Consider the following 15,369-nt stretch of genomic DNA (forward strand, 5'->3'; position numbering starts at 1 on the left):
CAGTTTAACCCCTTGTTGTCTGTGTGTTTGTGTGTTTAGGAGGCGTACTCTGTAGCGAGGCAGTTTAATTTAATCCCACCGGTATGTGAACAGGCCGAGTATCACTATTTCCAGAGGGATAAAGTGGAGGTGCAGCTGCCAGAGCTCTACCACAAGATCGGTCAGTCGACAAGAGTTACCTTACAATGAAATTCAGTCAGGAATTACCTTGGTCAGAAACAAGCACACTTTAGCATACTTTCAAATTTCATACTTTAAAGTGTGAACTGAAATGTAATGTTTTTTGGACACTTAATTGCATGTCAATTGCAATTAAATGAAAACATACCTTTAGATTAAATATGCATATATATTAAATGGAATTAGCTGAACTTTAGAGTGTTTATAAATCAAATTATAATCAAGTACTCTGCATGCGCTTTATAGTAAGTTAATCAACACATCAAAATAAGTGTAGTTCTTTAAAGCACCACAAAATATTTACTAAAACATAATTTAACATACTTTTAAATTGAAAAGCTTAACGCCAAAAATCAGTCACTGGTGAAACATAGACTACAATATAATGCATTATTTCTTATGTTTTTAGATGTTTCATACTACAAAGCTATAATTTGCCAATGCAGAATATAGTGGCAGGATATATTTACTGTATCTGACCTTGATCCTTTTTAATGTGCAACTTTACAGTTTATATTACGTCTTTAATTGATTTTTCTGTACATTTCTACCATATGTACATTGACTGACAGTCACCACTGATAAGCTACCACTAAATATTGTAGAAACTTAATTTGCTGTAAAGTTGCTTTGCAATGATTTGTATCGTGAAAAGCGCTGTACAAATAAACTTGAATTGAATTGAATTGAATTGAATATACATTTTAAAAATAATGACTTGATTTCGTGATTTTAATTATTTGATTAGAAGTTTGATTAGGACAGATGTCGAGTCTAACTCTATGTCTTGTGACTGTCACACGCTGCGCCAGGTGTTGGAGCCATGACCTGGTCTCCTCTCGCATGCGGGCTGATCACTGGGAAATACAGTGATGGTGTTCCAGACTGTTCAAGAGCAGCAATTAAAGTGAGTCATCAACAGCAGGAGATCGTCTCTCCTCCCTGGGAATCTCTGTTCAGTTTCTCAGTGCTGTTTGAAGTCTAATTCTAATTCAGTGACAGTCCTGTACTTGCTAAATCCACGTGAGCGATGATACATGTTCAGTGTGTGACTGTGTGTATTAGGGCTATCAGTGGCTAAAGGAGCGAGTGTTCAGTGAAGAAGGACGCAGACAGCTGGCAAAAATCAAAGAGCTCCATCTGGTGGCTGACAGGCTGGGCTGCACGGCTGCTCAGCTCGCCATTGGTGAGTGTCTCTGTACTATCGGTGCACTTGTACTGTATGTGCTCCCCAACTCCTGGAAGTTATGTAAAGCCAGCCAGTCAGATTAGAGCAGGCCAGACCGAGAAAGTGCTTGTGATTTTTGTGTGTGATATGCATCAGAAGGACAGTGAACGGTCTGTGCTTTCAAATGCTTTGATGTTCTGCACTGATGTTCTTTATAAAAACCAGTGCTTGTGTACACTAACGTTTTGTGAAATCTCTCACTCAGCGTGGTGTTTGCGTAGTGAAGGGGTCAGTTCTGTACTTCTTGGTGTCTCCAATACAGACCAGCTTCTTGAGACCAAAGCTGCATTTATTTGATCAAAAACAGTAAAAAAATTTAACATTGTGAAATATTATTACAATTTAAAATAACTGCTTTCTATTAAAATATAGTTTAAAATGTAATTTATTCCTGTGATGCAAAGCTGAATTTGAACGAGATCCTTAAGAAATCATTCCCTTGTGAAAAAGAAGTGCTTAATCATAGCTATTAAATGTGCACTTTTAGTGTACATCAAATCTTAAATGTATATTTTGTTTAAAAACTGTGCTTGCAGACATTATAATATTAATGCAATAAAAGACCCCTTAAGTGTACCTAAAGAGAATAAACTTTCAAGACTGTTTGAAAAAAATAAACTTTTAAAAAATAGTGCAGTTTTGTCCAATTAAAAGTCTTTAGTCATGCTTTAAAGAAGTACACTTATTTTGATAAGTACATTTAAAGTACTTAATTATCATTTCAACTCTAGTGTGTTATTTGATATTACATTTAAAGTTAATATATTTTAAATGTACTAAACTGCTACTTCATCATTTCAAATGTGCAACTACAGATATATTTAAAAACATGACATACATGTTTCAATAGAAATGACATTAAAGGATATTTTAGTTTGCCACAAATGTGTACATTCAGCAGTGACTTTAACCGTATTTCAAAGACAACAGAAGTAACTATGAAATGACATATAAAGATGTACTTGAGTCCTACTTCAGTGGGTCAGAAAAGCACTCTTCAACAAGTTCAAACTATAAAACATTCTCATTCTCATTGCAAATAACATGCAGTTAAGTGTCTAAAAACATTACATTCAGTTTGCACATAATATGTATTTTCTTTAAAGTACATCATTTTTCGCTTTAAAAGTTTGCTAAAGTGTGCTTATTCACAAGGGTTCTACTATTCTGATCTGATGCTCAAACAAGCAACATTTCTTATTGTTATCAATGTTGTGCTGCTTCATTTTTTTGTGGAAACAAATCTTTGATGAACGGAAAGTCTAAAAGAACAGAATTGATTTGAAATGGAAAGATTTTGTAACATTCTAAAAGTCTTTACTGTCTTTTTTGATCAATGTAATGAATCCTTGCTGAATACGTTTCACAAAAAGCGTTCTAATAAGATGATTTTCATATTCTCTCCAGGTGCTGTCTCAGATGACGCCTCAGACTGTGAGCGAGATGGATGCTCTCCTGGGCAACAAGCCTCACTCCAAGAAAGAGTCACGTGCGTGAGGGAACCAGAGAGATGACATGAACACGTGCAGCCAAGAAAAGACAAAGAACGCAAGGGGAACAGACGGAACACGGCGTACCATCGCTTTTCTGCTCTCCCGTATATTACAACACCTGCATGTCTTCTGCAACATGCTTCCAGCCCACACCACACTGCTCTCTGTAACCCTGCTCAAACATCTGAACATAACCCACCAATTCAACACGGAAACGGCTGTCTGCAACAACTTTTCATTTCATTACTTGGAGAGACTGAAGACCCAGTCTTTCATGAGGAAGTACTGCCGATTGTAGGAGGTGGATGAAAGTGTCAAAAAGCTTGTTTATTAGCAGGCCCAGACGGAATCTGCAGCTTGTTTTTTTTGCAGTTTCCACTGCAGAATTCCACTGTTTCCGCTACGGAATCTCCAATGCGGAATTCTGTGAAATGGATCAAATGTGATACATTGGAGAGTGCTATATCATTGTTGCCAGCTGGAAGCATTATCAGATTTGCCAAAATATTTATTAAAAGGACATGTGTGGGGCGAATGATGTGTAGGACTTTTCAGTTAGGACTAAAACCTGCGCAGATTCCGCGTGGGCCTGGTTGTGCGTTCAAGAACGTATGAACGTGTGTGCATGCGGTGACGCTTTTTGAATCAAACTCTCCGGTGCTGGTGTTGCACATAAATGACTCAGAAAATGGGTGACACCAAGTGAAGATGCTTCTGAGAGCCGCCCGTCCCGTTTGTTGGGACGTTCACTGCCTACAGGAGCAACATGCAGCAACTGCAAACAGCTGTTTGGACACATCACAAGTCTTCCTCCATTTCCCTCCTTTCCATCTCTCCTTGTGTTTACAACGGTGCACCTGTCCCTTTAAGAGAATCCGTGCTGTTAGTGGAGGGGCGTGTGAGTGTGTACACGGTACCTTGCGAATATATTCAGACCCTCACCAGTTCACTCATACTAACAAACACCTAACTCTCAGTAGACTTAAACTGATGCAGTGCTACAGACAGGAAAGATACCTCAAATCATGCAGCTTGTTTCCTAATGATTTTAATTACAAAAACAGGCAAGAAAATCTCATAGACTTAGACTGAAGGAGCCACATTTAGGACCAGAATATCATTGACCAAGGTCATGACCATGTGTCCCTGCAGCACAAAAGCAGTCTTAAGTCGCTGGGGTATATTTGTAGCAATAGCCAACAATACATTGTATGGGTCAAAATTATACATTTTTATTTTATGCCAAAAATCATTGGGATATTAAGTAAAGATCATGTTCCATGAAGATATTTTGTACATTTCCTACCATAAACATATCAAAACTTAATTTTTGATTAGTAATACGCATTGCTAAGAACTTCATTTGGACAACTTTAAAGATGATTTTCTCAATATTTCGATTTTTTTGCACCCTCAGATTCCAGATTTTCAAATAGTTGCATCTCGACCAAATATTGTCCGATCCTAACAAACCATACATCAATGGAAAGCTTATTTATTCAGCTTTGTTTCAATATTTTGAAAAATTGACACTTAAGACTGGTTTTGTGGTCCAGGGTCACATATATAAATGAAGGATTACATAAATATAGGATTTAAATAGATTTGGAAAAGAAAGAAGAACATTAAAGTACTATTTTTATAAAGTACTCAATTTAGTTTGAAAATAATATTTTTATTTTAAATTATGCACACATTTAATGTTGAAAATGCAAAATATTTCTTGTCTCGTCACATGTGATTATGAATTACATGAATCACATAAATTAAAGATTTTCAAATCAGCAAAATTTGATAAAACGTTGAGTAGCTTGCATCACTCTATATTGCTGTTGATCATGAACATTTCTGTTGTAAACTTGTTGTCAAATATTAAATGTTAAGCTACTTACCTCGCACACTTTCAAATTCAATTTCAATCAATTTTTTGCGGGCCTTGAGTGGACAAAAGATCAGAGTAGTCCCACATACATCATGGAGAGAATTCTGTCATTTTTACTGGAAGATGACGTTCTGATTAAATATTACGAAGTCAAAATAAATAGATAGATAGATAGATAAAAATGAAACATGCATGTATGAAATGTAACAATAAGATCTATAATATGCATTTATTCCCAAATTTAAAATTTTGTAGAGCCACCCCTTGCAGCTTTGAGACTATGAATACTATTGGAGTATGAATGCATGAGCACACTGTCCAGATGTCATTTTGGCCTGTTTTTTTTCCAGGCAGATTTGCTCCAGGTTGTTTGAGATTAGTCAGATGTTCCTTCTGCATTACAATGTTCCAATAGTGCCACAGACTGTGACGTCAGTGCTATAACTGTGCCATTCCAGCACATTCGGCTCTCTGTTCTTCAGCTAGTGCTGAATGTCCCGCTGAATGAGCTTTCTCTCAGGCTTCAGGAGTTTTTAGCAGACTGCATCAGAATATCACTTGCTGATGAGCTCTTTGACTTGGAGCAGTACTCAACACCCTATAGCAAACAACCAGAAACTCCTAGCAACTGCATAGCATGATGCTTAACAGATTCTATAATTATCTCATAATTTAATCTCAACTTTTTTCATGCACAATTCAGACGTTTCTTCTTGCAATTCTGACTTTTTTTTCTCAGAATTTCAAGGGGGAAAAAAGCAAAATTGTGAAATAAAAAGTTGCAATTAGCTTTTTAGTTTATTTTTTTATTCAATGGCAGAAATAAGCTTCCATAGACAGTTGCGTTATAAGTAGGGTAAATATTTTTAATTTGTGTAAAATTAATTATAAGAAAGCTTTCTTAATATAATATAATACGTGACCCAGGACCACAAAACCAGTCTTAAGGGTCAATTTTTTGAAATTGAGATTTATGCATCATCTGAAAGCTGAATAAATAAGCTTTCCATTGATGTATGGTTTGTTAGTATAGAGATACAACTATTTGAAAATCTGGAATCTGAGGGTGCAAAAAAATCTAAATATTGAGAAAATCATCTTTAAAGTTGTCCAAATGAAGTTCTTAGCAATGCATATTACTAATCAAAAATTAAGTTTTGATATATTTACAGTAGGAAATTTACAAAATATCTTCATGGAACATGATCTTTGCTTAATATCCTAATGATTTTTGGCATAAAAGAAAAATCTATAATTTTGACCCATACAATGTATTGTTGGCTATTGCTACAAATATACCCCAGCGACTTAAGACTGCTTTTGTGCTCCAGGGTCACATATAATATATAATTCCTAAGATTATTTTCTTATTCTTACATCTATATATCCTGTATTAAATTAGTGTATTTAGAAAAAATGAAAGAACTTCTGCACCAGTATCAGCACCAAATGGAAGTGCAGTCTGTTTGAGAAGTCTGTCTGGGCCTGATATATCAGGGGCTGCTTGCTTGAATATTGGCAGGTGTTTGAAAATTCATTATTTTAGAAAATCTGTTTTCCGCAGGATACACACTTCACTTCTTTATATGCAGGATTTGTAGTTCATTATAATTTACGAATTGGATGCTGGTCTGAATACTTTTGCAAGGCATCATATACGTGTGGGGCTTGGCTTCAGCGGTCAGCATCCTTTGCACTAAGTGGACAGAGGCATACTTTAAAGATCATAGTTCACAAATAGTCATGAAGGTCATAGGTTAACCTGACCAGAGAACTGTGTTAGTATTGCTTTGTGTGTTTGACAAATACAAGCTGCGTCAGTGACAATGAAAAGCGAAGCGCTTCACTTTTAAAACGTGTTTGTGTCATTCCATGATTTCAGATCGAAAGACACCGGTTGGCTGGATTAAATAACTACTGTCAGTTTCCCATCAGACATTGTTGAACATCACAGTGTGCAGTGCCTCAGAATGTGGTTCATAACTCCACCTGTTCCATAACCCAAAATGCATCGCATGGCATGCTGTCGGTTACCACAGAAAATCATCTGGACTTGCCCCTCAGTGTATAAAAAAACAAATGTTGTTTACAGTAATGCATTTACAATGAACTTCTTCGGGTAAGTGCACCACAGTGAGGTTTAAAGCTGAAATGTGAAGCTATATACTGTGCACAGAGAAGGTTAGTAACTGATATTCTCACATTAGCTTTGTGTCTAGTCTTGAGGTTACACTTTCGAAATTGTATGTATTTTAACATTTATAACAGTACAATGTCTTGCCCCGTAGACTTCCACTATTGCAAGTGCATTACTGTAAACTCAATTTTTGTTTTTACAAACTAAATCAAAAGCTCAATTGTTTTCTGCAGTAAATGACAACATGCTATTGATCAAGCTTAAAGGAATAGTTCACCCAAAAATGAAAATTTGCTGAAAATGTACTCGCCTTCAAGCCTTCTAAGATGATTGTTTCTTCATCAAAACAGATTTGGAGCAATTTTACATTACATGTAACATCACTGTCTCAGCAATGGATGCTCTGCAGTGAATGGGTGCCGTCAGAATGAGAGTCCAAACAGCTGATAAAAACATCACAATAATCCACACCACTCCAGTCCATCAGTTAACATCTGGAGAAGACAAAAGCTGCGTGTTTGTAAGAAACAAACCAACAATCATCATTGAGCCAATAACAATAAACTAATGAGAATGAGTAAACTTCAAGCAAATTTTCATTTTGGTGAACTATTCTTTTAACTCTACTGAACCCAGTCAAAAACAAGAAGACAAAAAGATTTAGTTCAGCACAATAAACAGGCACAGACAGAATTAAACCTTTTATATTAAACTGAGATCTGTCTAATATGAGTTGCATTGGAGAAACCAGACCTAGGTCAAGATACACTGTTTTTATTACAATTAGAATCTGATTCTTTATTTTTATGCTGTTGAACATTTTTATTGGAATGCTTTTGCTTTCCCCAAAAATCCAAGACTGCTACTTATTCAGCTAAGCTTTACTCTATTAAACAGAGCTGGGGTTGGAGAGAATAATGAGCACTGACAGATCTGAGATCAGTTCTAATTGGTTGGTTCTAATGTCTCTTTGTATTTATAATGCTCAATGATTTATGTAAGTATTGTACCTGAGTTGGCAAGTTGGAAAGGCATCGGAATGATTGATCTTTTTTAATCAACATAATCATTAGCAAGACTTAACTATCATTAGTTAACCTGAACTAATGTATATATACATTTAGTGCACTCCCTCATATGGTAATTTTGCCTGAATATGTTAAATTTACTGTCATGCAACATGAAACAAAAAAACAAAACAACAACAAACAAACAAGAAACAAGTCCTGTACTGAATGTATCTTGCTTGCCTTTAAAATGTGTGGAGAAAACTATTGTCACAGGTGTCATTTATGTCAACTACTGGAGAGCATGACAATCACAACAACACTTGCATGTTACACACCAAAAAAAAAAATCATGCACACTTATTTACGCGTCTGTGTTGTGAATGTCATCCATCAAGATAAATTCACAACTCACACAATAAAAGCACATTGTCATTTTAGATTCACATGTAAAAGCTCATTTAAACAAATCCAACATTTTAGAAGCATTTGACATTCAAGATATTCTGTGAATAAGTGAATCTTACAAAAAACTGCCAAAAACATATTATATTTAATCCCATAATCAAAAGAAGAAGAAGAAAATATTTTGCATAAAAATTAGGACCAAGTTGCAAGTTATACTAATTGTAATGGGGGGAAAAATGTGTTTGGCCAATTTATCAAGATATATCAAAATATAATTTCCATCTTATGTATTTATTTATTTTTTGGAGATTCACTTAAAAAAGAGAATGGCAAGTCTGTGTAACACTGTATAAATAAGCACGTATTGTATGCAGTGTCCATCAAAAAAATGTGTTTGGCCAATTTATCAAGATATATCAAAATATAATTTCCATCTTATGTATTTATTTATTTTTTGAAGATTCACTTAAAAAAGAGAATGGCAAGTCTGTGTAACACTGTATAAATAAGCACGTATTGTATGCAGTGTCCATCACACTTTCTGCTGGTTGTGTAGTCAGACTGTAAGCAGCAGCTGTGAGTTTAACACATCAATGATTTTATCTGATGAAACAAATGTTACACAACTGCATACCTCTTGCACATTAGACAGTAGCAATGAGATGAACAGTATTCAGATACATTTTTGCTCCTAAGTTTACATAGCCCATGCAGAAGCTACATGATATCTATTATTGTTTTATGATGGACCAAAAAAAAAGAAAAGTATTTAGTACCATTCTGATTAAGCTATTTGACAGATACTTAACATATTCATCTATTTATAAAATACATATATGATCAACCCATGCACAACAGGGTAACATGAGGCAACACATTATATTAAAGGAATAGTTAACCTAAAAATTAAAATGTTGTCATTATTTACCCAGTCTCATGTCGTTCCAAATCTGTATACATTTCTTTCTTCTGTGGAACAGAATTTGAACAATATTGGACCCCACTGACATTCACTGTTCACTGTGGACAAAAACGTTTCAGGTTACATAAGGTGACGTAACGTATAAGACCATAAATCGATGCCTGAAATGCATGTCACCAGATTCTAACTGTCTGAAGGAAGATGCTTCCCTTTTAAATGAAACTCAATGCTGCATCATTACGTTGATGCAATGGGAATGTTAATACCAACATCGACATACTGAAGGGATGCCTAACAAGAACGTTTGTGAAATATACACAAGCACAACCCCCTTGGCCTGAAGAATGAATTAACCCAAAGGGGTCAAGCCTGGGATCAATCCGATTCATCAAATACATACATAACTAGGTGTGGAAAGGACCGGCCTGCCACGACACAAACACATCAATAATCAATTCCCACACTTTGAATGTGGTGCATGGCGCCTAGAGGCACAACATAAGTCGGAAGGAAAAGACCAACCAGTAAGGTCACCGTAAAAGGGATTGACCCAAAAGGACTTGAGATTCTGGGGTTTAATCCATGTCCAGACTGTAAAAACTTTTGAATGTGGATGTGTAGGACCAACCTTCTGCAGCACTTGCAGGATGCAAGGGCGCACACTTAGCTAAAGCCTTAGAGAAAGCCACAATCTTGGTAGAGTAGGCTCTGATACGTAGAGGTGAAGCCATGCTGCGTGCCTCATATGCGAAAGAAATCGCATTCACATTCCATTGTGATAAGTGCTGCTTGTAGTTGGGGGAACCCCTGCCCTGACCTCCAAAGCAAACCAGTAACTGATCAGATTTATGCCTTAGGCTTGAACGTCAACATAAATCCTAAGGGACCTGAATGGACATAAGAGATGAAGCCTCTCTAGCTCCAGCAAGTCAAACAAGGGAAGAGAGAAGGCTTGAAGGATGACCAGATTAATGGTCAAAAATGCTACTTTGGGATGTAACCCAGCCATGGATGCAGTATCACTTCGACAAGTCCATGGGCAAAGTCTAGGCAGAAGGGTGCAGCTGATAAGGCCTGCAAATATCTTACTCTCTTAAGCGAGGTATCTGAGGGTCAGAAACTTCTCTGAGGCTGCCTGCAAAGGCTCAAATGGAGCCCTCGATAATCCTTCCAGGACTATTGAAAAGTGCACTAATATTCAGAAACATACTGAAGGGATGCCTAACAAGAACGTTTGTGAAATATACACAAGCACAACCCCCTTGGCCTGAAGAATGAATTAACCCAAAGGGGTCAAGCCTGGGATCAATCCGATTCATCAAATACATACATAACTAGGTGTGGAAAGGACCGGCCTGCCACGACACAAACACATCAATAATAAATTCCCACACTTTGAATGTGGTGCATGGCGCCTAGAGGCATAACATAAGTCGGAAAGAAAAGACCAACCAGTAAGGTCACCGTAAAAGGGATTGACCCAAAAGGACTTGAGATTCTGGGGTTTAATCCATGTCCAGACTGTAAAAACTTTTGAATGTGGATGTGTAGGACCAACCTTCTGCAGCACTTGCAGGATGCAAGGGCGCACACTTAGCTAAAGCCTTAGAGAAAGCCACAATCTTGGTAGAGTAGGCTCTGATACGTAGAGGTGAAGCCATGCTGCGTGCCTCATATGCGAAAGAAATCGCATTCACATTCCATTGTGATAAGTGCTGCTTGTAGTTGGGGGAACCCCTGCCCTGACCTCCAAAGCAAACCAATAACTGATCAGATTTATGCCTTAGGCTTGAACGTCAACATAAATCCTAAGGAACCTGAATGGACATAAGAGATGAAGCCTCTCTAGCTCCAGCAAGTCAAACAAGGGAAGAGAGAAGGCTTGAAGGACGACCAGATTAATGGTCAAAAATGCTACTTTAGGATGTAACCCAGCCATGGATGCAGTATCACTTCGACAAGTCCATGGGCAAAGTCTAGGCAGTAGGGTGCAGCTGATAAGGCCTGCAAATATCTTACTCTCTTAAGCGAGGTATCTGAGGGTCAGAAACTTCTCTGAGGCTGCCTGCAAAGGCTCAAATGGAGCCCTCGATAATCCTTCCAGGACTATTGAAAAGTGCACTAATATTCAGAATGGTCTCAACAACCTCAGTTGAAAGAATGGAATCTATGAGCGGGTACCCCACAGGGGCCAGACTCATAGCTTCCATATCTTGAGCTTGGAGTGAAAGATTGTGTCCCGTGCCTGAGAGAGAAGGTCCCACCTGATCAGAATCCCCCAAGGAGAGCCTTCTGGGAGAGATATCAGGTCCAAGAACCACACTCAGGCCACCCAGAACGGAGCCACTAGCAATAGGTAAACTCCGTCCTCACGAAATCTGGCTAGAAAAGCAAAGCAATTTGGGGGAAATTGGGGAAAACAGTGGGTTGTCTCCTCAGAGCAAACAGGTACACTTCCATGCTGCCGAACATCTGCCAAATTAACCTTGAGGTGGAGTCTCCATTCCACAGGCTTCAGCTCCTGCCTCAACAGGATGTCTGCTCCAGTATTTAAATGCCCCGGAATATAACTTGAGCCTAGAGCAGGATCTGCTGCACCAACTTGAACAGGTGGCATGAACGCAGACCTCCCTGGTGATTTATGTATGAGACTACTGTTGTGTTGTCCGTCTGTCCATCAACATGTGGTGGCCTCTCAGGTCCAGAAAAATAAAATAAAATAATGATAGCCAGAAATACAGTCTTCATCTCCAGACAGTTTATGTGCCAAAGGAGATGTCAGCATTCCCAGACCCCTTGGGCAACGATCCAGGATGGCTCCCCAACCTGTAAGGGAGGCATCTGTAGCCACTGTCTTGTGGCACCCTGTACCCAGTGCGGGACCCAAGGTGAGAAACCGGGGTTCCTTCCACATTGAAAGGAAAAGAAGGCCTCTGCATGTAACATTTCACAACGGAAATGGTCTCATGTACAGAAGCCCCAAAGATATCATGTTGGTGACGGCTGCCATAAGACCAAATGATCTCTGGTATTGGCGGGCAGAAATTTCTCGACCCAGCCTGAAGTCTTCCAAGGCAGCAAGTATGGACTTCACTTGAGCAGGGGACAATTGTGCCTGCATGGCAAGACCCAGACCACCCACAGAAATTGTCCTCTGACTCAGCAAGAGGAGGCTCTTCTTGATATTCAGCATCAAACCCAGATGTCTCAAGTGAACAAGAATCACATCTCGTTGCCAAACTGCTAACTGCCTTGGGTTAGACCACGTCCTTTAAAGGGGACATCGGATGCCCATTTTCCACAAGTTGGTATGAGTCCTTAGGGTCTTCATGAAATGTCTATAACATACTTTGGTTAAAAGTCCTAAACGGTCAAGTAAAACAACACCCTTTTTACTTTGTCAAAAACAGCTCTGTTCACAGCGACCTGTTTCGGTGAATGTCTCTTTAAATGGTAATGAGCTACTGCTAACCCCACCCCTCTCTTCTGTGGGGCGTCAACACAAAACGTGAATTGCAGCCTTGGACTCCATATATGGCTCGGAGTTGGTCTTATTCAAATAACTAGCTATTTACATAGAAACCGACTGCATATTGAAAGAGCTCGCTGGATGACACAGTTTCAGACTCAGACAGCCCATAACAAACTGGCTGCGTGTTTTCTTTTCATATTTTCTGAGCTGGCAGACATGCCAGAACTAAAAGCAAAAAAAGCGAACATTTAATCCGATGTCCCCTTTAAGTCCATCTTGACAAACCAAACCTCAGATTGAATATGAGACAAGCATTTTGAGCGTTAGCATCTTGAACCTGTAAGTCTGCAGAGTATGGTTCAGAGCCCGCATTTCTAAAATTGGATGCAAACCCCCTTCCCTCTTGCGGACTAGACAGTAATGGCTGTAAAAACCTGACTCGACTTGTAACAGGGGGATCGTGTGTTTGGGAACTTCACACAGCATACTGGCAAGGAACCCCTCAAACTTGTCCCCCCAAACATCTTTATATGATTCAATATTTCTTGAATAGCTACTCTCCGTGAGCTTTGTTGAGCGGAGATCGGGGGGAAACCCCGACAGGGACTGTCGCCTCTTAAAACACCAGAGGTGGCAGGGTGAGTGGAGGAGTCTCCAAGGGGGGAGATGAGACTCGATGTAATGGAGACACCCTCATCGCCCTGCAGTCATGACCTTCAGTTTCTTTTTAGCCATCCTAACAATGATGACTGTCCTTAAAACAGCCTTTGCTTTGGACGGCTGTGTGCGATGCCACCAATCTTGCTGGGGGGGAACTTGGGCAACCACACTGGCCCATTGCACCTCCCTTCTTTGTTAGAGAGGAGCTAGGGTCTGGCTGGAGACGGCTTGTGGAAGCTTATGGCTCCTGGCTCCGGTGAGGGAGAAATTGTCTGAATGCCACCGATTGCTTCTTGGCCGCCTGAAACCTGTTGACGACAGTATTAACTGCGTTCATGAACAGGCCAGATGGTAAAACCGGAGTGTCCAGAAGGAAGCTTTTCTCTTTCTCCCTGATGCCAGACAATTTGAGCCACAGATGCATCTCCATGGCAACCAACACAGCCATCGAACAGCAATGGGCCGTATGCTTAGTGGCACAGAGGGCTAATTCTGTGGCCCTGGGGAGTTCTTTGACTGACTCAGGATGAAGACCCTTGCCAGAGTCCAGTTCTTTAACAGCCTTGTACACCTTTTTAAATGATGATGCCGAAGCTGAGGAGAGATAGCTAGCAAGCGTCCCATCAACTGTGAATACGAGCCAAGTATTGGCTGCCCTAAGACCTCAACACCTGAATCCGTGGAGAATGGCAGATCTCCATCTGGGACCCCCACGACCTGAGTTAGAGCGCCGCCTTGGCAGACTTTGGACCCGAACCACGGGGTGCAGACAGCTGACTCCCATTGCTCATGAAAAGAGCCAGGCATGAGTGGATCCTCCTCAAAGTGAAATGTTCACAATGAGGGTAATTGGTTCCCTCGAGAGCCGATCTAGCATTCTCCGCTCCCAAGCAGATGACACACAGATAGCGAGAGTATGGCGGAACACACTGCTTGCATTTTTTTGCGGATGCCATCTTTCACATAAAACCCCAGAGAGATTATAGAACTTTTACCAAAATGTTTTTTACTCCTAAAGAACACAAAGGATTTAACACAGACTGTGCACACACGTGCAAACAAACGTCTACCTGAAGACAAAGAATCTGGTGACATGCATTTCAGGATTTTATTTATGGTCATGGTGATGCAGTTACGTTACGTCACCATTCTGATGGCCAGTAGAATTGCCATATTTCCCACACGCGCTTCAAGCGCTGCAGGAGCGTTCCCATAGTATCAATGTCATGACGCAGCACTGAGTTCCACATGAAAAGGAACCACAGAGGCAATTTTCAAAAGTCAAGTCACCTTTACTTCTATAGCACTTCATACAATATAGATCATCAAAGCAGCTGACAAGCATTTATGGTAAACTAAAATATACTTATATGTCATGAATTTAAATATATTTGTAATTGCATTTTTGTAATGATGAAGTTACAATTCAGTACATAATATATTAAAGGGGTCATATGACGTTGCTAAAAAGAACATTATGTTGTGTATTTGGTGTAATGCAATGTGTTTATGCGGTTTAAGGTTCAAAAAACATTATTTTCCATATAATGTACATTATTGTTTCTCCTCTATGCCCGGCCTTTCTGAAATGCGTAGATTTTTACAAAGCTCATCGTTCTAAAAAAGCAAGGTGTGCTTTGATTGGCCAGCTATCCAGTGGGTTGTGATTGGCTGAATGCCTCAAGCGTGTGACGGAAATGTTACGCCGACTAAGAAGATCCGATTAGATAGAACGATTCGTTCACGGTCTGGACATCACTAGATGAGACAAAACCAATAAAACCCATTACAAACGAGGCATTTGTTGCATCCAGTGGGGACATAAACAGATCTTCTTTATGCACCAAGAGCTTGTAACACTCCAAAGAGAAAGGAACAATTGAAATCGCATCATATGACCCCTTTAACTTTATGCAATGTATTGAATAATGCTACAGTTAAAATAATAAAGTACTTTACATGTGCTTCAGTATGTTAGTC

General features: G+C 39.2%; 1 protein-coding gene across 1 annotated transcript in view; it reads left to right on the forward strand.

Annotated features, from left to right (window-relative positions):
- The window catches only part of LOC107702954 (voltage-gated potassium channel subunit beta-3-like), a 28,504-nt gene extending 24,635 nt beyond the window's left edge, over window positions 1-3,869 (forward strand). Inside the window, exons 10-14 of the mRNA XM_016505422.1 lie at window positions 40-160; window positions 993-1,087; window positions 1,246-1,366; window positions 1,614-1,692; window positions 2,806-3,869. Of these exons, the coding sequence (XP_016360908.1) occupies window positions 40-160; window positions 993-1,087; window positions 1,246-1,366; window positions 1,614-1,692; window positions 2,806-2,905 (516 nt within the window). The 3' untranslated portion in view covers window positions 2,906-3,869. The remainder of the gene's footprint in view (window positions 1-39; window positions 161-992; window positions 1,088-1,245; window positions 1,367-1,613; window positions 1,693-2,805) is intronic.
- Window positions 3,870-15,369: the final 11,500 nt, after the last annotated feature.

The sequence above is a fragment of the Sinocyclocheilus anshuiensis genome, unplaced genomic scaffold (assembly GCF_001515605.1).
Source record: "Sinocyclocheilus anshuiensis isolate Anshui unplaced genomic scaffold, SAMN03320099.WGS_v1.1 scaffold238, whole genome shotgun sequence".
NCBI classification, from domain to species: domain Eukaryota; kingdom Metazoa; phylum Chordata; class Actinopteri; order Cypriniformes; family Cyprinidae; genus Sinocyclocheilus; species Sinocyclocheilus anshuiensis.